Source organism: Pygoscelis adeliae, unplaced genomic scaffold (assembly GCF_000699105.1).
Source record: "Pygoscelis adeliae isolate BGI_AS28 unplaced genomic scaffold, ASM69910v1 Scaffold425, whole genome shotgun sequence".
Classification (NCBI taxonomy): Eukaryota; Metazoa; Chordata; class Aves; order Sphenisciformes; family Spheniscidae; genus Pygoscelis; species Pygoscelis adeliae.
In genome coordinates, this window is record NW_008824775.1 from 623,275 (window position 1) to 646,134 (window position 22,860).

The window sequence follows — 22,860 nt, forward strand, 5'->3', positions numbered from 1 at the left end:
ATAAAGATGGTTAGTGTATTATAGGCCCATAAAAAGTAATTTTATAAAATAATAAATGCAGAGTAATATTAAAAGGAAGATGTTACGGTTTTTACAAGCTAAAGTACATGAAGAAAATGTACAACATATTTTACAGTGTTTCAGTTATATCTCATTTATTTTTGTTCGGCATAAAATGTAAATACCTTTCTCATGTGAGTGTTCTAGAGGAAAGCAAGCAGTGTTGATCACTGGTAAAATAATCAAATGAATCTTTTGTTACTGTTCAGGTGGACCCTGAGGTTTTTGCTGCACTACCTGCTGAGCTGCAAGCAGAGCTGAAAGATGCATATGATCAAAGGCAAAAGCAATCGGAGCAGCAACCTGCTAACACTTTTGGTGAGTATATATAGTTGTACAATAGTTTTGTATGGAAGTTGTTTACTATTCAAAGAGATTTATGCAACCCTAAATAACAGACTGGAAAATATAACTAAAGCTTCTATGAAGATGCTGTGTTAAATTGAATTTCTGTGTTTATTTTTGGCAGACTGTCAGTTACAACCAGCTGTGGTCTCATTTTGCAGACAGATGCCTAGCTTTACTTAAATGGGTAATTAATTCAATTCATTGGGACTGTGGCCCTAAACGTACCCATGTCCATATGTTTGCAGAATGGAATCTAAACTTGATATGTCTTGTTATTTCAAGTATTGCATCTTCGGTATCTAAGTTAGTTAAACTATGTTCAGATAGCATTCTCATGGTTCCCTGAAACCCATAGTACTGGTATGGGTTTCAGGCAACTAGAGATATGATACATCTCACCATATGTCTGATAGTCAGACGGTTTTACTCTGAGCTTGTCACTCAGGTCTCCTTTTTATAATCAGTAGAAAGAAATAAGATTAATTCCCTGTGCACGTGCTTTGTCATAAAATAGGTTGGAAATGTCATTGGGTTCATTGCCAGTTAAATACTGCATTATTATAATCAAACCTTGATTGCATAGTCAGTGGACTAAGGCAGATATGTTAGTATGATGGAATGAGAGTGATTTCCTTGGTAAACTATGATAAAAGCAGTTTTTGGGGGGCTTTTTGCTGCTGGTTTTGCTGATAACCACTGGTGGGAAGTCTTAGCGGGTATCTAGGTGGGACAGTGCTCTGACTGAGGCGAAGCAATTCGTTCAGTAGGCTTCAGATTTCGCCAGTGGCTCATATTCAGGCACTGAAATGCTTGATATTAAAAGGCTTATGAATAGTTGAGTATCCTCTGAGTGCACTACTGTCTAGCAGTGCTTTTCAAATACTTAAAACATTGCCCGTATCTGGAATGGCGTGTGAGTGTTAAGTCGCTTTATCTCTAGGTTATGTTCTCCCAATTGATCCATAGATTTTTATAGAAGATACAGAGTCCCCCTTTCAATGGAGAAGTATTACATTTTAAATGTATCAACCACTGACTATTCCTGTGTTTTTCAGTGTCAAAAAATCCTTTCCTACACCTGAAGCATGCAACAATGAAAAATAAGAAAAAAATCAGGAAAAAAAATCCGGTCAGTCCTGTAAAAAAGATTCAGAGTCCTCTGAAAAACAAACTCGTTGGTAGCCCTGCAAAAAACATGCTGGCTACATCTGGAAGCCCACAGAAGCTAATAGACGGTTTCTTGAAACAAGAAGGAACAGCTGCTCAGGTAATTTTAACATGCACAGCTTTCAGTAAAGCTACGTCTGTTTCTTTAGACTTAGCCCATGTTCACAAATGCAGCTTGTTTTCTTTACTGGATTCTTTACTAGATGCTTATCTATGTATATATATGGTGTTACCGTATTTGTCAGACTGAGCATTATCAACTTTTATATTTGGAACAGCCGGAAGCCGTTCCATCAACTTCAGATTCCTCAAGCCCATCAGCTCTGCAGACTGAACAGCCTGGTTCATTTAGGCCACAAGCACCCAACCTAGCTGGAGCTGTTGAATTCAATGATGTAAAGACATTGTTGAAAGAATGGATTACAACTATTTCAGGTATGGGATGTCATGCTAGTGATGATCTTGCATGCATCACAAGGAAAACTTTTTTTAGTAGGCTTTTTGTACTTTCTTCCTTCGCTCTTCCTTTCACTGGATATTTTTCACAGTAATCTTGAAGTCTCACTGCCTTGCAATCTTGGAGTAACTTGATTCTTCCTACTCAGTTGCTATTCTGTGTTTTTGACAGCTCCTGTTTCTTGCTTAACATCATGAAAATCTACATGCTCTCTCTTCAACCCATTTGTCAGGCCCTTGTCTTATGCTTTGATGTTACTTGTGTGGGAGGTTTTCCTTATTTTCTCCAACATGTTACAACCACTAGGATGAAAGCTATTGAAGGGGAATTCCTCTTTCATGAAGATGTCATTTTAGAGGCAAAGGAATGCAGTTTTTTTCAAAATAACTGCTGGAAGGAATTCTAGAATAAAGTGCAAAAGTGTATCACCATTGCTAAATGGTGATTTGAATTTTAACATTATGTCGAACAATTAGCAATGCCTTAATATCTTGGGAAATCCGACCTGTGGGATCCTTCCAACCCTGGACATTACTATTCTCCTAAGAGTCTCGAAACAGCCATTCCATTCTAAATCCCTATTTCTTTTCCCTTTGGTTAATATTAGCTTGGCTGTCATTTGTTCTTACTGAAGAAAAAAAAGAAGAGGTCTACAAGACAGATATTTCAGGACCTTGCAGTCCTTTTATATACACGACTTGTGATGCTGGGGGGAGGTATGGGAATACAGCAATTGTCAGATCAGCCCCTGATGTGCTAACACTGCGGAATTTCTTTCTGTTCTATTCCAATGTTTCTGTGATCATATTCGAAGTATACTTAGAGAAAAGTTCTCTCTTTTTTTTTATTACAGATCCTATGGAAGAAGACATTCTACAGGTCGTGAAGTATTGTACTGATCTAATAGAAGAAAAAGATTTGGAAAAGTTAGATCTGGTTGTTAAGTACATGAAAAGGTATCTTATTTGCTAGTACTTGTGACATTTAGACTGGTTTTGTTAGCGCTTAAGCACTAGATGCTTCAATGGGAGGCCAAAAGCCTATTAGACATTCCATTGATGAGTGTGAATATTTTTCCCCCAAAATTGCGGGGTGGAAAGAAGTTGGGCAGATAAAATAGGTAATTTGTGAAAAATTAATAGTAGCATTTAATAGCATTTGCTACAGTCTTTTGTTTCCAGACAAAGGATACAGTTTTTGTCATTATTGTCCCTTTTCTTCATCCTGTTCTCACTCATTTTTCATGTCACCTTAGATCTTTCCTTTGTTTCATCTGATTTCAGTTCTCCTGCAGTATCCAGATCCTGTCTCACCTCTCCAACCTATTAAATCCATTTTTATTACTTAGTTACTGTGCTCCTATTACTCTTCCCATGAGTCAGGAGGCCCAAGTTCCATTTATGACTTGCTTACTAACCGATACTTAACTACGGAGCTCCGCTTTCCGTGTCTTAGATCTGGAAAGTATTTATTTCACAGAATTAATCTAACACCCAAAAGACTACAGCAGTGTAAAAACTTCACTATGCTTTTGTATTGTGGGATGTCTTTAGGCCTCAGAAAATGCAAAACGCACAGTGCATTTAACGGTGTTGTAGAATGCTATATAGTAAATTCCTTATAAAAGTCTTCAGAAAGCATCACGTCCCGTTCCTGGTCCCTGTGTGCGAGGTTTGCACTCATGGCGGTCTGTCTCTCCAAAGCCTGGTAACAAGCGTAGGACAAGGAATCAGGCGTTGGATGATACGCAGTTGTCCATATGATACTGATGTTAGGTCTTCCAAAGCTGTAAGTGCAGGAACCCTCTGCTCTCCTGTAATAGTGACCTAGAAGGGGATTTTGAGCGTACACAGCTTCTCTGTTTTCCTTGGGCATTTCCTTAGCTTGCTTCTAGTAGCAGCTGAATGATAGAGGTAACTCAGAAGCGCTCTGCGGGCCTCCGTTATTTGGTTCCACTTGTAGCAGTAAACACCATACAGTGCCCCCAAAGCCTGTTATTTAAATGTCTTAATCACCCTTGGCATTCGTTGGAAGAAAAAAGTAGCACGTGTGTCTTGGGATGAGGATCCAGAAGCTTGCCATTTCTGATTCTTCAGTGTGAGGTTGGTAGAAGGTCACCACTTTAATCGGAGGCTTACAACCACTGCAGAATGCTGACGTTTACAAGCTGGTGTGACACCGTTCAGATGAGAAGTTTCACCATTGAGTGGCAGAGGAATCTGTGGCATTAGATAAGACCTGGTGTATTCGAAGAGAGAGGGCTTTACCAAGATCGAATCAAAGCACCGTTCATTGTGAACTGTTGCGATCTTGTTTTCCAATACGAAGACCAAAACTTACTGCGAAAAGGACTGGTTCTGTAACGGTAATTTTCTCCCTCTTCTTCCTTTTCCCCTTCAGGTTAATGCAGTCATCTGTGGAATCAGTTTGGAATATGGCATTTGACTTCATTCTTGACAATGTTCAGGTAGTTTTACAACAAACTTATGGAAGCACACTAAAAGTTATCTGAACTTGTAGTAAAGAGCTTGATGAGAGCCTGGAGCTCTCTGCTAGCTGTGCCATAAGTGCTTGTGAGGTATTTGCAAAGTGCATGATAGTAATGCCCTGAGTTTTTATAATTTCAAATTTCTTTTTAAACAACGAAGTGTTTTGTACATTTCTTTTCAGAAAGTGCCAAATTTGTCAGTATTGCATGTAAATAATTGTGTTAAAATTCTTTTATTGTAGCATAGAATCTATTTACAAAATGTTTGTTTATAAAGTTTTATGGATTTTTACAGTGAAGTGTTTACAGTTGTTTAATAAAGAACTGTATGTATATTTTTGTACTGATTCTATTTTGTGATGCTTCAGTTTGAATATAGCTAACCCCTTTTCTTAAAGCCGCAGCTTTGATTCATTTCACAAAGTTTTACACAGTGACACTGCCTCAGCACGCGTAGGAGACTGCTCTACATTCACCTGGCTGCTTTCTGTTTCTTCCCCACTGGCTTTATTACGGATTTTAAGCTGAGGGAAGAATATTAGCTCATTTTCCGTTTCATCCTTCACAGACAGAAACCAGCGCGGCCCAGCAACTCCCAAAGCACACACGGCGTGTTAGCTGATCCGTAATTGCTCTCTGAGCTCTGTGTATTCAGGTGTACTGTTACCTCTAGAGATGTGTGCTCGTGGAGGAAAACAAATGGAGATCTTTAAACAGTTACCCAAAAGCAGCGCTGTTAAGGAGCTAGGGAGCAGCTGACGTGGAGCACTGTTTAAGCCTCTGTCATCAGTCCTAGTGTTCCACTTTTAAAATACCATCGTTCTCCCCAGCCTGTGACAGGCATTTCCTTCACGCGACGCAACAAAATAGGTTGTAGTGAGTAGCAGAAGTGAAATAAATAGCCCTGTCTGTTCGTGTCCGTGGTAGGGAGGGGTGTGCTTGCATCGCTACAGTTTGTGTTTTGGGCAAGTCTGCTTTTTCCAGGTGTACACCAGCCTCGTATAGTCCTATTATTTGGCCCAATACGGTGAAGCAAGGCTGTTCAGGTGCCTGGAGAGAATGAAGGCCGCTTGAACAAAACCCGGGTGGTAAGAAAAATCTTTTCATTTTCTGAAGAAATGACTGGGGGGCTGGGGGGGAATCAGAAGTACCCCACGTAACCCTGGATGGGTGTGGACCCGCCTGACTGTAGAATTGAAAGCTGGAATGCAAACTGGAGCTAGCCCTGGAGCAGGATTTGCACCACCAGCTTAGCTGGAAGCATCTCCGCTACCACAGGGCAGGAGCTGCTGCACTCAAACTAGCTGCAGCTAACTACAGCTAGAGCAGGGAGCGCTCTGCAGTCGCTGCACTGGCTGCAGAACAGGTTACAGCAGCGACAGCATTTTTTAGCCTTAGGTTGTGCCCTGGACTTCCCTTGTAACGCACACTGGGAGAGGTACCAACCTGGCAGCCTCCTACAAGGTGATGATGGAGGAGGGAAGGGCAGTAGATGTTGCTTCCCTTGACTTTAGTAAGGCTTTTCATAATATCTCCTGTAACATCCTCATAGGCAAGCTGATGAAGTATGGGCTAGAGACAGGGATGTGGATCAAAAACTACCTGGGCAGGCAGGCCCTGGGCGTGGTGATCAGTGGCACAGAGTCCTGCTAGAGGCCGGTCCCAAGTGGTGTAACCCCACAGTCATTACCAGGTGCAGTCCTGTTCAACATCTTCATTATGACCTGGCTGTGGGGCAGAGCGCACCCTCAGCGAGTTTGCTGCTGACTCAAGATTGGCTGATGCGGCAGAGGGCTCTGCAGCATCTGGAGAGACAAACAGGCTGGAGAAACGGGCTGGTGGGAACCTCGTGAAGTTCAACGAGGAGAAGTGCAAAGTTCTGCACCCAGGGAGGAGCCCCCCCAGGCACCGGGGGCCAGCTGGCCAGAAAGCAGCTCTGCAGATAAGGCCCTGGGGGTTGCTTGAACCAGCAGTACTCGCTCACAGCAAAGGCAGCCAACGGCCTCCTGGGCTGCATGAAGAACAACATCACCAGCAGGTTAAGGGAGGAGATTCTTCCCCTCTGCTCAGCACTGGTGAGACACACCTGGCCTGCTGGGTCCAGTTCTGGGCTCCCCAGTATGAGAGGGGACATGGGCATACAACGCAGGGCCACAAAGCTGCTTAAGGGAGCGGAGCTTCTCTCATAACACAAGGAGAGGCTGAGAGGGCTGGGACTGTTCAGCCTGGAGAAGAGAAGGCTGGGGGGTGAAGTAAAAGGGCAGGAGACAGCAGGCACAAACTGGTACGAAACATACAGCCCACGCACCCCCTGGAACAGGCTGCCCACAGGAGTTGTGGATCCTCCATCAGTGGAGATGCTCAAAACGCAACCGGACGCAGTCCTGGGCAACCTGCTCTGGCTGCCCATACCCTGAGCACAGGGAGGGGTTTGGACTTGGCAGCCGCAAGAGGTCCCTTCCAACCCCAACCAGCCTGTCGTCGATTTTTCCAGCTCAAGTTAGCTTCTTGGATATCTGTCTATATAACAGCATCTATTTGTAGATGTCTGTCTACAGAGGGCGAGGGACTGTACCCAAGTCACGTTGCCCAGGTTTCCACTAGTTTCTAGTTTGGGTCTTTCAGAGCCACTTTAGTTGCTGCTTTTGAAGCTGCCTTTTTCTTTTTCCCCATTTCAGAAAACGGACATGCTAACTGTTCACACAGAGGCAGAGCTGCTGAAACTCAAGCAAGTATTTTGCCAATTAGGTTTCAGGTACACAGCTCTGGTTCTGTGAGTGCTGCTCAAGACATACGTGAAACTAGCTTTTTTTTAAAAAAAAAAGTCTACTTGTAATTATATTTTCATTCCCCCTTAGTGATCCCTGCTTCAGCCTTTAAGTATTATATTCAGTCATCTGCTTTCTTAAAGCCTTTTAGTGAAGGCATTTTGTAAGTTCCACAACAGCAATTGCACTAGCAGCATGATCCTGTTCCCAGAGTTTCTACCTGTGGGAGGCACACCCTTCCACATTCGAGGAAACAATCAAGAACACGTCAAGACCACAATGTTTGACAGACATCTGGGTTCTTAAGTTAAGAACTTTTTATTAGTGTAGTTTTCATGATTGCATAGTTTGCAAAAGAAAATCATAACAATTAAATGCAGTCTCCTCACCGTGATCGTTCTATTCCAAACCACTGACACGCCCGGTGATGTGAACTTGCACCACGCACCACCCATACTGAAAAGGGCCTTTTCAGTAGCAAGTTTAAAGTCTAACAAACCAAAAAAAATCTGGTAATTTAAATTCCATTGCCAAAGGAGGTAAGTTAAGTCTTCCTTTGTAATGGAGTCCGCACAATCCCAATTATAAAATTCAGATTTTTCTAACAAAAGAAGTAATCTAAGTGACAGAAGAAATCCGATCAAACTGCAAATTGCAAGGTAAATTCTTGTAAGTATTTCAAATGCTAAAGATCTCAGCTACATGAAAGACCATTATCGACTTCATTTCAGCTTGTGCTTTTGAAAAGTATTTCTTTAGCTCCTCTCACCATGAGCCGGTAGTTACCAGGAGACTACCTGATGAGAGATACGTCAAGCTCTCATCCATGGGGGAAGGAAGGGTGGGAAAACGCTGGGATTACAGACTGACTCCTGGCCGTCACAACGTTAACCAAACGCCTTTTGAACTGGTTCAGTCCCGTGGTGTCGGATGACTCAACAGCTCTGATGCAGCACCCAAAGTCACCGCTCACTCGCAGAGAATCATTTTGCAGGCGCTTACCACGACTCTGAGCAGCAGCTGGAGAAGAGAAGCCACATCTAAACTCCTCCCAGCAGAGCCCCTCTGGGAACTGTGACTTGCTAAACACCTGGCCTGCAACTCCAGCGCGTCAGGAACATGGTTAGAGACGTGAGCCACCGCGATCACCACAACGCGCACGCTCCGCAAGGGGAAGCGAAGCCAGAGGAAGAAACAGCTTTGAAGAAACACCCTTGCTGGAACGCGCCTCCGTGACTCTGCCAGGCAGAGGGGGGCAAGCCTCCGTCTGGCACCTCCACGGCTGTCACAGCCCATGAAGTGAAACTGCGTTTATTGAAGCAAACTGTAAAACAAATGGGCTACTATGTCCATCTCCTTTATTTGCAGCTCTGCGTTATAATGATTACAGGTCGACTTTCATGAACTGTACAAGCAGTAAAAGGCGGCCAACTATGCTTTACATCATTGTTTCACACAAAGCAAATACAGAAATACCCAATTGCCTAATATTCTATTTAAAAAAATGTCTATAGGCACGAAGCAGAAGAATGTTGGAGAAGAGAGCCAAGGGAAGAGGTATGCATAAATAAAGAAGTACTTCTTACATCAAAAATGTCCCAAGAATCACAAAGTCTGCAGAAGCTTGGTTAATCAAATACTGCAGTACTGATCTCATCAGTATAAAAGTGAAAGAGCTTTAGTTCTGTAATAAAAATTTCAATTTATTTTATTTTGAAGGGAGGGAGGGACAAAGGATGGAAGGAAGGTGTAAGAGAAGGAAGGGCAAACTTTAAAACAGCAGCCAGTATTAGGAAGGGCAGTAGGAGAGGTGAACAGGCACATTGGAACCATGGGAACATGTAAATTGACCACTGTCAAACCAGTGTAAATTTCTTGGTTTCTCATGGAAAACATTTTATCCACATATTTTCCTCCCAAACATATATCCAACACTGTCTTCAATATATGACTTTGTTGGTAACTTTTAGAACAGGAATAGCACGTTTATTCCTGCCTCCCCTTTGCTGTAAAAAGTTACCTAGATGATTTCAAACACTTTCTTCAGCTCTACTATAAGCTGCCAGTCAGACTTCTGCATTTCATCCCTGAACCAGTCCTTCAGAGCATCGATGGACTGACGACTGATCTGTAACACACAAGGCAAGCCCATCAGAAACACACACGCGCACACACGCTAGCAAAGGCAGCTTTTAGCGCATGGGAAGCCATTAACCTGAAGAAAGGGCATCCGTCTGCGCAGCAGGAACGCTCCTTCTAATCCCAGTTTTGCTACTGATCTGCTGCGTGACCTGTCCCGTTCCTTCCCTTCTTTTCTCCTCGCACCCCTTACCTGGTCTTCAGAGGCTGCAGAAGCACGGACCTTCTCACACCTCGTGCGGCGAGGCGAGAACCTGTGACCGGAGAGGATCTCCCGCTTCCCCCAGTGCCCACAGCACCAGCACCACCTCCCAGTCCCTGTCACAGGCCCTGCATCTCCATCCGAGAAGCCCCTATGGCTACTCACCCCCCAGTCTGTGGGTACGTGCCCCCAGCGTGTGTGTGGCAGGGGGTGTCTTACGACACGGTAACTAAAGCAGGCAGGGATGCGGAGGGCTGTGGCCTTGCCTCCCACGGCAGAAAACTGAGCAAGGGATCGTCTCCTCCTCCAAGCCCAGTGTTCCGGAATCGGAGCAACTGAAGTATTGCTATGTATTGCACGATCTCCAAACCAGGGAAACGCAGTCACGCTGCAGTGCCACGGGGGACTGCTCAGCTGCTCTGAGCACCAGCTACATACAACGGTATGCAAATAGCTCATTTAGCATTTTACCCTCTCGGGTGCAGTACGCTGCAAGGTATTTTGAGCTGCAGGACATCGTTCCTTCGGTCCTCTTGAGGGGGGCACTACCACAAGTCTCAAAACAAGGCTACAGAGCAACTTGGCTGAGCAACGCCACACGCGAACCATCTCGCATGTCTGCCAGTCTCTGACGGAAGGCTTCTAGTGTATGGTTTTCAGGCTTCGTGCAACATTTCCGCTTCACACAAGCTACCGCTACGTCATAAGCCCTCTCCAAAAATGCAGATTGCTTTTACCTTACTGACGAGGATATCTGTTGCTTCAAAGTGTCGTCCGTACATTTTAGGTGATTCACCAGGAATAGGTTCTATTTTAACACATACTTCTTGGCCTTTTTTTGCAACCTCCACTGGCTTATGGTTTATTTCAATACTTGTAACTATTCCGATTTCAACAAACTGTAATACAATGAAGAAGCTGTAATACACATCCCCAAAAGCTCTGTGCACACACTCTTCTCTAAAGTCCTGTTTATATATACAGACTTGCTCGTATGAAGTACTGCGCTATCGGAGCAGCCACCTCAGAACTGGCAAAGCGATACATGCTGCGCTGTAAGCACATTGCACTGAAAAGGGCAGCGATGTCAAACCATCCATAGTTCCACCCCCATATCCATCTGGGATATCAATTTGTTAGCCCTCAAGACGCCAGGAGTTGACTTCCCCCCCTTACCAGCTACCAGGAATGGCAGTGTTGCTTGTTACTTTATCTCACAATACAGAAATCGCAGCGGGGGAGGTAGGGGCGGTTGACTGACAAATACCCTCTAGCCACGCTTCCCGGCAGGGCCCTGTGGCAGGGAGGAGGGCTGTGCCCCGCCACAGGACTCGGCTCTGTTCCGGCAGAGAACAGCAAGATCACCGGGAAAGAGACGTGATCGGCAAGTCTCAATCTCCTCTCCTACCGGAACTCTGTACGCTGGGGAAAGGCATGCAAACGCTTCCCGGTGCATCGTCCCAGGAACGACCAGGTAGATCAAACGTCCACTGGGAAGCGGCGCTTACTTACGTTTTTGCTAGGTACACACATGGGAGTCCCCTGCTTCACCTGGCCGGCCTCCACAACTACACCCATCACTATTGGGTCACGGGAGTTGAAAATAAACTGAGGGAGTATTTTCATCTTGCAAGGAAATACTGCTATATGCCTGGAAGATGACAAAGAAAAGGCATTTTGAAATAGATACTGGAACAGCGTCCACGGCGGTAACAGTTCTGCCTTCTCCCACGCTTCTTGGGCGTTCATTCTAGGAGTGCCACGTGGGGAGAAAACAAGCAGGAAAACACTCCTTTCCAATCCCGCCAATGCTAGTCAGCACTCGATCTTCGAGAACTACAGGGAACAGTAATCAAGCATGGCTGGCATGGATTTTAATTTTGACTGCCTTGGGCTGTCAGCTAAGACCAAGACCAAAGGAATAGTAATTTTACAGTATAATTATAGTAAAGAAGAGCATAGGAATAGAAATATTGCCTCAACCCATCACAGGGACTCCAAAAATTCAAGATTTTTGTTTGTAAAATGAACAAGTAAGTTTAAACGCTGAGGTATACAAACTCAAATTGGGATCAATATGAAATTAAATAAATTTTCATTTAGTTGTCCATCTTTACTTTACTGAGGATCAGCCAATGACACAGATTCCAAAAATTAATTCTGGGTCCCTATAAGTTCTTAAATGATTGCATATTCATGTTACTGCAGTCAGAATTAAGCCCTGTACACTGGAATTGTATAAATATGAAGCAATAGAATCCAAATCCCTTTAGTTTTGCTTTCTGAACTCTGCAAGACTAACCCATCTGTCACAAACTAGGAACAGAGGCCAAGCATACAAAGCAAACCTTAGTAAGAACACTCCGTATTACGTGACAGTTTTAGCCAAATCTGACAACTGCTTCACAGCTCTCACCCAACTAAGCCTAATCCCAGATGTAAACGATTCAACTGGAGTACTGAATTCTCAAAAACTATCAATTTATTGTCACTATCCTCTTCCTCCTCTCCCTTCCTTCCCGTCAGAACTACATCCTAAGTAACAATATGGAAACAAGAAGTTAAATGCGATTTCATTTACAAGAAAATAATCGAGACACTGTTATTTGGCAAGCATCCAGAATAGGATTGCTCTTACTTACTTGAATTCCTCTTGTTTCTGTTTTTTGTAGTCTTGTCTATATTTTGTGAAGGCATCAAATAAGTGATAAATTATTTCAGCACTAAAAATTCGAACTCCTAAACTATCGGCCATCTCCTGTGCATCACGTTCAATCCTCACGTCAAATGCTAGAATGACTGCATATCTGCAAGTAAAAATAAGGCAAACCGTTTACTAGACAGACCGTAGAACCAGAGCTAAGGAGGGGACCTTCCCGAAACACCACCGCGCATTTATCAGCATAGTAAAGCAAAGGAGGTACTTACTGGGGGTCATGCTCCAACATAACCGATGCCTTCATAACGTCTTTTTTATGGACAGGACCTATATTAATTCCTGAATACTGTTGAAGAAGAAAGCCACATAAATCAGTCGCTAACCTTTCTGAGTCGAAAGGAAAGAGTTACCAACTCAAACGTAGGAACAGCCACATCAGATACAGCACAGAAGTACTTACTGGCACTTCTGACGTTTTAAGAAATTCAAGTAATGCTTCTAAAGAGCCTAAAGTAGAAGCCTGGACATAGACACCTTTCTCTTCCAATTTGATTGCATTCAGTGTTTGCTTCAGTTCATGTATTAGTTCATCCTTTAGAACAAAAAAAAAAAAGGAGAGAAAAGGAAGTTTTAGTTCTATTGCTATTTATGCCTCAGGGTACAAAGTCTTTCTGTTCATGAGCTGCTGGAAGTATGTGACAGCCGTACTGATAGGTACCAGCTTACGGACTTGCAGCATAGGTCGTACCCAGCCCTGTGATACGCTGCTGCTGCTTCTTCCTGGCATTAGACAAGTCTGAACTGAGCTAGACTTGAGGATTTTGCAAGGTGACCATATAAACACAACGCAGATGCCCGTCTTGGGAGTTAGTAACATCTCGCTGCAGACTACGCGTTGCTCTCCCCAGCGCTGTACGTTTCTGCCGGCAAGACTGAGTGCACACACACCCCAGAGTGCGCGGCAGTATCTCTGGTTGCCAACTGAGGACCGACAATAAAAGCAGACACTCCTAAAAGCGTGAGCTGGAAAGGATTCTGAACGCTCTTTAGGCCTAGGTACGAAACCGGGGATACAAGAGCAGCAAGGCCATTTTGCTGCTTTCAGAGAAGTTAAAACCACCATTTTTTAAGAGCCCATGCCTTTTAAAGCCACCACTCAGTCTTTGCCTCTGCCAGATGAATGGGTGTTGCCATCTACTTTAAGCCCTCACGTATCTACTACTAGTACACTTCACATACATACTTGTATGAACCCAGAAACAAGGTCTGTATTTGGAGGACCCGAAAGATTAACCTTCCTTTAGAGGCAAAGATAAGTAGACAGAAGGCTACAGTAAAACTATGGTTAAAAGTAAGCTATCAACATGCGAGTTTCCTTTTTAAACTAACTTCCTGACTTCGGAGAGCAGGAGCATCTCATCTCAATTTTGGTTTTAAGATAGGTACGTTCTTTCCTCTGTCATTTTTGAAGTGTAAGTCACAAAAGAAATTTACTACAGAAGTTTTAAATCAGCTTTGCAATTATGATAGTTTGAAGAACGCTACTAGCGGATATTTGCCTAATATAATTTAATTCAAGTATATGCATAAATTACTACAAATACCAAACCAGTAATTAACATATAGTCAAACTACGCTACGATACTTGTTTTCAAACCTTATTCTACCAGCAGAGACACCCCAGCAAAATATCAGGGAAAAGCTACACGTAAAGACATTAAACACATCACCACACTAATGCTTCACAGGGACACAAGGCTACAGCATGTTATTGTAACAGTTTTTAAAACGCAACCCAAAAAAGCACGTTACTTGCACACTGAGCTCTCAACATTTTGAATGAGCTTCATCACCAGAGAACTCAGTTGCCCTCAGTTTAAGTGTCTTATTTCAACAGTAGCCATCTCACCTTGAGGACTGGGACCTCATCCTCTTTATAAGCTACGAGCAATGGCAAACCGGCCAGTGTTTTTTCCAAATCTTTCCCAAGAATCTTCACCCCTTGAGCAGCAACGACCTCTTTGTGCTTTTCGTACTGGTTCTGAAAAGGAGAATACACAATAGCAAAGCGTTCATGTAGATGCTACACAGCAACACAAAGTAGTGCTGAGCAGCTGAAGAACTTGCCGCCAGCAAGCACAGCAGATAGCATGACAGTGAAGTCCAGCAGCTCCCATCCTTCATCAGTGATTTTCTCTACTTCACGTTCCTGGCATGCATGCTTCAGTCTGCCTGCTCCTCTCCCGTCAGATACCTTCCCAACCCCCATCCACCCCACCCCCCGCTGAGGCAGGCAGGGCAGGGGGAATCGTCTAAAAACAAAGGCAACAGCCAAAAAGGAATATATACAAGAGAAGAGCAAGCAGCAATAGGCAGCTGCTCACTAAAAACAAACCAAACCAAACCCACACAAATTCAGCCCCATGGGGAAGTAAGGGGGAGATGCTCACAGCTCAACTAAAGCACTAAAGCTCAGCTGATACAGCCCAAGGCTCTGGGCAGGAAGAGCTGCCTCACTCTCCCACTGGAGGCCTCCCAGTCCAGCCTTCTCATGTACGTAGTTCCATGCTCGATTTCCCAGGTGCTCCTCCCCACCCAGGGGAACCTCAGGGATCTCTCCCCACTCAGGGCATGGCTCTAAGGCATCACAGAAGCAGTTATTTCTGAAGACTTTTAAATCAACGTTGGAGGGATTTTCTGGTTTGTTTCTTCATTTCTTTTGTTTAGGAGATGTCCCATCCTTTTCTTGAAACTGCAAGGCAGCTTCCTTCCTCAGTAAGCACTTTGCTCCTGCAAGCCTCTGTTCTTTAGCCCTCCACCCCAAAATTTGGGTCTTATGACCCAAGGATGACAGTTCCCCATGGACAGGCTGAATTGCAATGTATCCTCACTGCCTGCTTCAAAAAAACCCAAACAAACAAAAAAAACCCCCACAGCTCCCCTAGAACCACTTCCCCAGCTAAAGGTTCCCAAATCCGGTGTTCTTCATCTTGGTGCTGCTACCCTATACTCCCATCTCCCACCAAAGCGCAGAAACTCATCTGAAGATGGTGTTGATGGGAACCTGTGATCTGTAACGTTGCAAAAAAACTTCAGTCTCGTAAGAGTTTCACACACCAGTTTATCTTCTGCTTTAAATAAAGGGCAGCAAATAGATGGAAATGCTTTCAATTCCTTCCTCACAGCACCAGAATATATTCAACAGCTTCCAGCAAATCAGAGAACACAACCTAAGCATAAACGTCAATCTTCCTTTTGCCACTCGCTAGCAGTTACCAAGTTATTACCGTAAAGCTGTGCTCCAGAGCGGGAAGCCTGACTTAGATTCTCCGAGGTAACTGTCCTACCCCACAAGCGTATCAGACTGCCATACGCACAAGCGGAAAGAGCGGCTCTTGTCTTCCTGTTTAAAGCAGGCCAAGAAGCCCTCGCTCAGATTCTACCTCAACGTCAATGCTGCATCCTTCAGCACCTCTGAGGCCACAATGGCCTCACAACAGAGAATCACCGTGGCCGAAAGAGAATGCCAACGCCAACCCAGGCCCCGGCAATTATTATTACTACTTTACAAGTTTGCAGGAAGGAACTAGATTAAACACTAAGGACTACAGTGGCTTGCAGGGACACAGTTCCTCAGTGAAATGGAGCGCACCACAGTTGTTATGGCCTTAGATTAGGACTCCGATACTAGTTTTCCACCTCTAAACCAAACCTTTAAGGCCTGTCCTCTTACATTCACCTAGGTTATCTCTGGTTTTCTCTGCCTCAAGCAAAATCTATGCAGACGCTTATTCCTTCCCTTTTAAACAGGAAAAATCAGAGCAGCTCTTTTCATCATCTTTGAATTGTATGTATTAATATTAATGTATGTATTAATGTACTTATAGCCTTTAGTTTCTGTGGCTCTCCTCCTCCTTTCATGGAAAGCAATACAGGCAGGATCTCAAATTCAGTGTCTCTCCCCAGCCTATTAAGGCTAGGGCAGCAAAACAACTCTTGAAAATGACAGAAGGCTGCAGATCCTGCAGAGGTCCTGGTCATCGCCGCTCACCAATTACTCCTAGAAACTCACTTGTTCACTTTTCTCAAATCTAAGTGTACATGATTTTTGTTACCGAAAAAACACTTTTACTAATAATATAACCGTTAACTCAGAAGCCACTGTACTACTAATAATATAACCGTTAACTCAGAAGTCGCTGTACTAGCACACTCCACTGTCCATTTAAGACGGGTATCTCCCTCTCACACGTAGCCACATGCTTGAATCCCTTATTAAAGCATACACATCTTAATCCCCACTGCAAAGCAACTCCTTGATCATTTTCTTTGCCACCGTTATAACAGACACACCAATAGCTATACACAAGTACATTCACAAAAACACTAGATGTGCGCTGTCTTCCCCTTTAAGTCACCCTTAGATACTGCTAATATAACGGCACTCCACTACGTTCTCATTTTTTATAAAACTTGATGGTTTTTTTTTTTTCTGGTTCTGAATCTTCTCTAAGCATCAATACACTAACCAGTTTCCATACCTTAACTCGTAGCTCCTTCATAGGAGGAGGTAGCAGAAGACCTCTAATCTGAGTTACTATAGGACCTTCTACCCCAGGAACAATAATGGTGTCTCCTTCTTTCAGGCGTCCGTTAATCAAAATAACATCTATGGTAGTGCCCATGCCTGGCAGTGCTTTAACCTGAATGAAAGAGGAAAAAAGTTACTCCCTATTTAAGCACTTCAAACAAACCTTTTTTTTAACCGGGACGAAGGGGTCAGGGAAGGGAGAAATTTCTAGATGAATTTCAAAGAACAGCTGCTGAATTACCTCCATGACTTGAGCTCTCAGCTCCTGACACTCAGCCAGTCTCTTGGTCAGCATAGTTTGCGTTAGCTCAACGAGAAGAGCTATCAGACTTCCCATGCCATCCCCTGTGTGAGCAGAGGTAGGTACAAGAGAAACAAAAGTGCGGGGATCCTTATTCTCATAAAACAAGGCAGCGTTCAAGCCCTGGAATCAGGATTAATAGTTATACAGGGAAAAACATATATACGCACACATCAGTATTAACAGTAACATTCAACTCCAGTCAACTACTATTGCATTTTTTAAATCCCAATTTTTAAACAAACATTGTTACTGACAGTATGCCATGGAACATGAAGCCTCAACCCACACTTGGAAGCAGTACGGGATAACTCTACAAAGCTAATTACCACATCTAGCTTCTAGACAGCATTGTATGTCGCCAACAGAAGTTCCCAGAACTGATGCGATTCATGCCTGCCAGCTTCCAAGGGAACCAGAGACAGATGGGATTCTCTCAGGTGATTCCCAAAGAGAGAAAGAATAGGGACAGAAAACTTAATCTGCTATTCATGACTCCATTGACCAGGCACAGCAATTAGCTGCTACTTTTCTCCAAACTAGCACTCTAAGGATGGAGCAGTTAAGAGAGGTTAATTTAGCAACAATAAAGTTTGGTTTATGAGATGTAAACACCAAGGTGTCAGAAGAGATGCAACAGTTTTCTTGACATTCCAAGTTGTTTTGTGGAAAGGAAAAAAAAAAACACCACCCCAAACCACACCACCCACCTACCATCTTCACTCTCACTTTTGTTAACTGAAGAACCTTGAATATTCCAGCCTACCTGTTTCGCAAAGCAGCTGTTGATAGCTTTTGCACGTTCTTCAAATTCATCTTTTGTATTCTTTTTCTGCTTCTTTAAGGTGACAGCTACATCTGTATCTGGACTTTTTTTCCAGTCATATAACCTATCAATCTTGAAAATACAGTAATACGTCATCTTATGCAGCTTACTAAAGGGCATCTTTATGCTTATGCCACATCATCTGTGAGAAATACTTTACCAGCCAACATAGCTAGCCACCTACTTGCTCCAGTATCAAATCTGTTTATTTGCTTTAGCTGCTATATTTATCTCTGTTTATGTATTTACCCAATGTCAGACAGTATTTCATCATAGCAATACTACTTCAGGTTTTAAAGATTCAAGCTATAATAATCTAGGTTCATATGGGAAAAGTTTATATACATTAATTACATCAAGTTTAAGGTAAAACATTCAGAAGAAAGACCCATACATAGCTTCACATACACAAAAAAAAGTTGGGTTTTTTTTTTCCCTGAGAAGAGACTGTACTAGTTTTACAAAGAACTTTTAAAACTTACTGGTGAATTTGGACCCTTTCCCATGTTGCTACAGAAGAGAGGGGGATCCGGGGGGGGGGGGTGTTCAAAAGACGCAACCGCATACTTCAGAAATACTTCCCTAAGTACATTTTCAAAGCAGGATGGACTCAGTCCAAGAAGCTATTACATTTGCTGTACAAATCAAAACTACATCTTTAGAAAATGGATTATAACCTGAAGTGCAAGAACTTTTGGCTATTTAATCTCAGGCTCACTGTGGGCCTTAACACCTCTCCATCCAATAGGTTTTTTTTAAAAAAGCAGCTGTTTTCAGCAATGAGATAATGGCCTCCTCAGTTCCAACAAACTTCAGTCTTAACACTCATTTCATTTTTTGAGTATACTGCAATTTTTACACTGCACACGAATACCCTTCTGTAAGTTCTCTGTCAGCATGTCAGAGAGCATCCGAAGTCATGGGACACGAGTAATTTCCTTATTATAATTCATGTAAGTCATCACAAACAGCCAGTGTAATTTCTCATGCACAGGATTTCTAAAAACAAGGCTGAAAATAATTGGCTTTACCATCGAATATTGCAGAGCCTGAAATACTTCCCACCAGTGATCAACATTATTGTTCCATGAGCTTAAAAGCCAGCTTGTCTTCAAGTCAAACTAACAAGTATCAGTAGCTAAAATAAAATCAGACTTTTCAATATGAAGCTTGTCTTTCAATTTTATCAGAGAATGCACACAAATCTATGTAAGTAGGTGCAAGAAAAAAAAAACCACAGCTGAAGTACAACTTCAGTTGGGAACCATGTAAGGAAGTTACATAAGGTAAAGAAATTTATCAGTAAGGACTCTGAGAAGAACCGATAGATTGTTCTGCAAAGCTCCTGTAAAGCCACTGGGGTATCAAGGACGTGAAAAGTGCAACAGAGAGGATCTAAGAACCACTGCTTCAGGCTTTACACAAACAATTCAAGTTCATGGAAGAAGACAGAAAACTGTCAGATGCCAAATACGCTATTAGAGTAGAATAACACACTATTCGATTAAAAAGCTATCTTACCTTGTTGAGAGCTACTATAAAGGGGCATTTCTTCGATTTCAACAGATTTATTGATTCAATTGTCTGTGGCTCCAAACCATGCATGATGTCAACTACAAGTATAGCAATATCACAAAGCGAGCTTCCTCTATTTCTTAGATTGCTGTGACATTAAAAGGGGGGGGAATCAGTCATGTAGCAACAGAACTTTAATAAAAACACTAAATACAATGTCAAACTTACATTGACCAACAAAATGCTAAAGCTTATCAAGTAGTTATTTTTCCCTCAAAAAAGTAAACTATGTCAAAAAAATTCAAATCACACTATGTAAATTCCATTTAACAGAATATATTAAGTATGTGTAAGCAAAAATAAGAAATTATTATTCTCCCAAGAGTTTTCCTACTATTATATATTTTTACAAGTTAAGATATGTTCTGATTTTTTCTGAGTGAGAACTGAGACAGTTACAGTGAAATACAGGAGTGCAAAATCTGAACGAGACAGTTTATTATACAACACTACATAAACACTAAGATTATCAGACATCTTTGGTGCCGAACAAAACCTGGCTGGACACTGAAGAGCTGTAAGTGGTATGATACCAAGGAACTGCAATGAAGAGCTGTAAGTGGTATGATACCAAGGAACTGATCAGAACATTACCAAGTGCCCTAAGACACGGCACTTCAATGCTTGCAGAGGTTTATGTTTAAGAATGTCACATCAAAGTCTTAATCCTTCTATTTGGAGATTTCACCTGAGCACCACCTCAGTGAGTACAGTTCACATTTTAAAAATATCACATTTTAAACTTGAAAGTTGATTTAGCGGCTTGCCTGCGTGCCACTGGTGTTCCCAGACAGCATACGATCTCTGCTAAGACTCAGCTGACTCGTGCAATTGGTAACTTCCAGTCCTATGAACTCAGTTACCTTAACTGGGACACTATGAACTGGAGGGCTAGGACAAAAGTTTTAGTTTTTCATAGCAGAGTACTTAGGTCACCTGAAATCCTCACCTTTTCTTCTCCAGCTAGCTTCCTGCTTCCATTTTTCCTCTTACACTAACTATTAAGAAAAAAGTTACTTACATGCTTTTTCAGATATTCATGGCTCAACTGGCATGAAGACAGAAAAGTAATCAGATGTAAGAGGCCACCAATTAACCAGATATAAAAAGCACTTGCAAACTAAGCAAATCCACTTATTCCTCTACTTTAGGTTGAGTTTTGGTTTTGTTGTGTGTTTTGGTTTGGTTTTTTTTAAGTGAGAAGAAGCACAATGGATTAGGCAAAGGCCTAGCACTTTGTTAAAAATATATCTAGATGCTTTAGCCATCACTGCTAGGAGTACTATATTGTGAGAAAACATTACCTGAAAGACTCATGTCCTGGAGTGTCGATTATCAGCATGCCTGGAATTTTTATGTTCTCTCTGTCAAACTGACATTTCAAAATATTAGCCATCTTGTAAAGATTACACAAGAAGAAAAAAAACACCTAAGAGCTGGCAGCATTGCTGACAGCCTTCATTTCAAAAATCCAGATACATATTTTAAGAAAGGCCAGCACCCTCCATAAACCATATCAAAGCTCATTTCAATATAAAAAAAATATGATGCAGCACATTCCCTTAAGTATCAAGTGGCCATAAGCTCAGCTAAAATTTGTAAGACAAGGCAGCCTACAGAAGAAAAAACAGTTCAGGCAGTGAGATTTGTCATCCTTGTCAAACATCTCCTCCTCTCCACTGACTTCACATTTTTAATAAATTGAGTAAAATCTTGGAAAAAGCCATCACTACCAAGGTTTTTCAGTCAGCTGCTGCTGCAAGCAAAATAGGATATAGTATCCAAAACAAGCAATACAGACCAGTTACTATTTCTGTAACACAATAAAGTTCATCACCCAGGAATTGGCCCAATTTCAGCACACGAAGTAAAAAGGTAAGTTTTTTAACAGAAAATATACTCAGTAAGTTTCGAAAGTCTCAGTTTACAATCAAAACATTAACAAATAAGCAGTCTATGTACATGTGTACTGTCCAGAACAGAATAAGCAGTATTTGTGTATTTTTCTGAAGTGGCAATACATTCACTGAAACCAAATGTATCAACTAAAATGAAAAATGAGACAGCCTCCCCTTTGCAGGGGGCAAGGGGGGGGAACACGACAGGATAGGAATTGAAAAACAATCAACCCCAATATTAGAGATGGGAGGAAAATACATCTGCCCATGTCAGGAAATCTCACAAGGCCTTAACTAGTTTACATTTCATAATTTTTAAAAAACAGTCTTTGAAGTGCTACAACTTACATTTTTCACCATCTTAGTTTGCTCATTAATAGCTTCAAGGGGAACATTAGTCGCACCAATCTGCTGAGTGATACCACCAGCTTCACTGTCCTGTACGTGAGTATGGCGGAGCTAAAGGCAAAAAAAAGACCAGAAATACTTACATGTAAGAGACTAAAGTCATCTCTTTGAGTACACTTTAATTCTTTCTATTTTCAACCAAAAAAGCCACATGCATAAACAAGATGCACAGGCAGTGCCTTCACATTCCACATCTTACCTTATCTAAAATTTTGGTCTTGCCTGTGTCTACATGCCCCAGGACACAGATAACTGGTGCTCTGAGCTTTTCAGTGTTCATATTTTTGCTGTTTTCAGCTCGTCGCTTCTATGTAAAAGACAGATAAAAATTGGTAAGTATAAACCAAAAACCACAGCTCACCTCTTGACTTGGTTACATACATGAAACAGAGTTAACTGTGGGACTTAAGTTTTCAAGGCAATTCAAGGTCTGCCATCCCTCTTTTGGCAAATCAAAAATTTACAACTAACAGTTAAGGGTTTTTTTGTTTGTTTTTAGTTGTTGGTTACAGTCTAGTAGGCTAAGTTATTATATCCACTAATACATAGCTTTGCTGATGATGCATTCTGAAGAAGCGTCTCAGGTAAGGAAACCGAGGACATAAGCAGCCACAAAAGTGTCGAACAGTTTATAAATACATCTTTTAAAACTCTGAAATATCTACTTGTAAAGGATAAAAGCCTCCTTCTCCAGGACGGGGAGAGGTGGAGGGGAACGACACTAAAGTGCACATTCTTTGTGATCAAGTTGTCTAAAACCCAGTACTTCAGCTTCAGGCAAAACCAGGTCTTTTTTTCTTCATTAACCCAATTTCTGGACCTGCCTAAATATTAGTCATGACACGGGCATCATTTTAACAAATATGGTTAAAAGGCCCTTCAATGAACTGAAGATTAAGTTGTTTCTTATACAACACAAGAGTCCAGCTGTTCAAATAAAGCTGTATCTCAAATACCTCAATTCTCCGTTTAG

At 42.2% G+C, this 22,860-nt stretch overlaps 2 protein-coding genes across 2 annotated transcripts in view; one reads left to right on the forward strand and one right to left on the reverse strand.

The window, feature by feature from the left end:
* Window positions 1-4,855, forward strand: part of REV1 (REV1, polymerase (DNA directed)) — a 52,509-nt gene extending 47,654 nt beyond the window's left edge. Inside the window, exons 19-23 of the mRNA XM_009323835.1 lie at window positions 270-378; window positions 1,464-1,675; window positions 1,854-2,010; window positions 2,886-2,988; window positions 4,433-4,855. Of these exons, the coding sequence (XP_009322110.1) occupies window positions 270-378; window positions 1,464-1,675; window positions 1,854-2,010; window positions 2,886-2,988; window positions 4,433-4,544 (693 nt within the window). The 3' untranslated portion in view covers window positions 4,545-4,855. The remainder of the gene's footprint in view (window positions 1-269; window positions 379-1,463; window positions 1,676-1,853; window positions 2,011-2,885; window positions 2,989-4,432) is intronic.
* A 3,774-nt stretch (window positions 4,856-8,629) lies between these two features.
* The window catches only part of EIF5B (eukaryotic translation initiation factor 5B), a 23,409-nt gene continuing 9,178 nt past the window's right edge, over window positions 8,630-22,860 (reverse strand). Inside the window, 15 exon segments of the mRNA XM_009323837.1 lie at window positions 8,630-9,416; window positions 10,367-10,528; window positions 11,142-11,280; window positions 12,272-12,436; window positions 12,558-12,634; window positions 12,749-12,880; window positions 14,198-14,329; window positions 16,830-16,991; window positions 17,121-17,303; window positions 17,947-18,078; window positions 19,528-19,669; window positions 20,886-20,953; window positions 21,828-21,938; window positions 22,087-22,194; window positions 22,844-22,860. The exon segment at window positions 22,844-22,860 is cut by the window's right edge and continues 15 nt beyond it. Coding sequence (XP_009322112.1) covers window positions 9,309-9,416; window positions 10,367-10,528; window positions 11,142-11,280; window positions 12,272-12,436; window positions 12,558-12,634; window positions 12,749-12,880; window positions 14,198-14,329; window positions 16,830-16,991; window positions 17,121-17,303; window positions 17,947-18,078; window positions 19,528-19,669; window positions 20,886-20,953; window positions 21,828-21,938; window positions 22,087-22,194; window positions 22,844-22,860 — 1,838 coding nt within the window. The 3' untranslated portion in view covers window positions 8,630-9,308.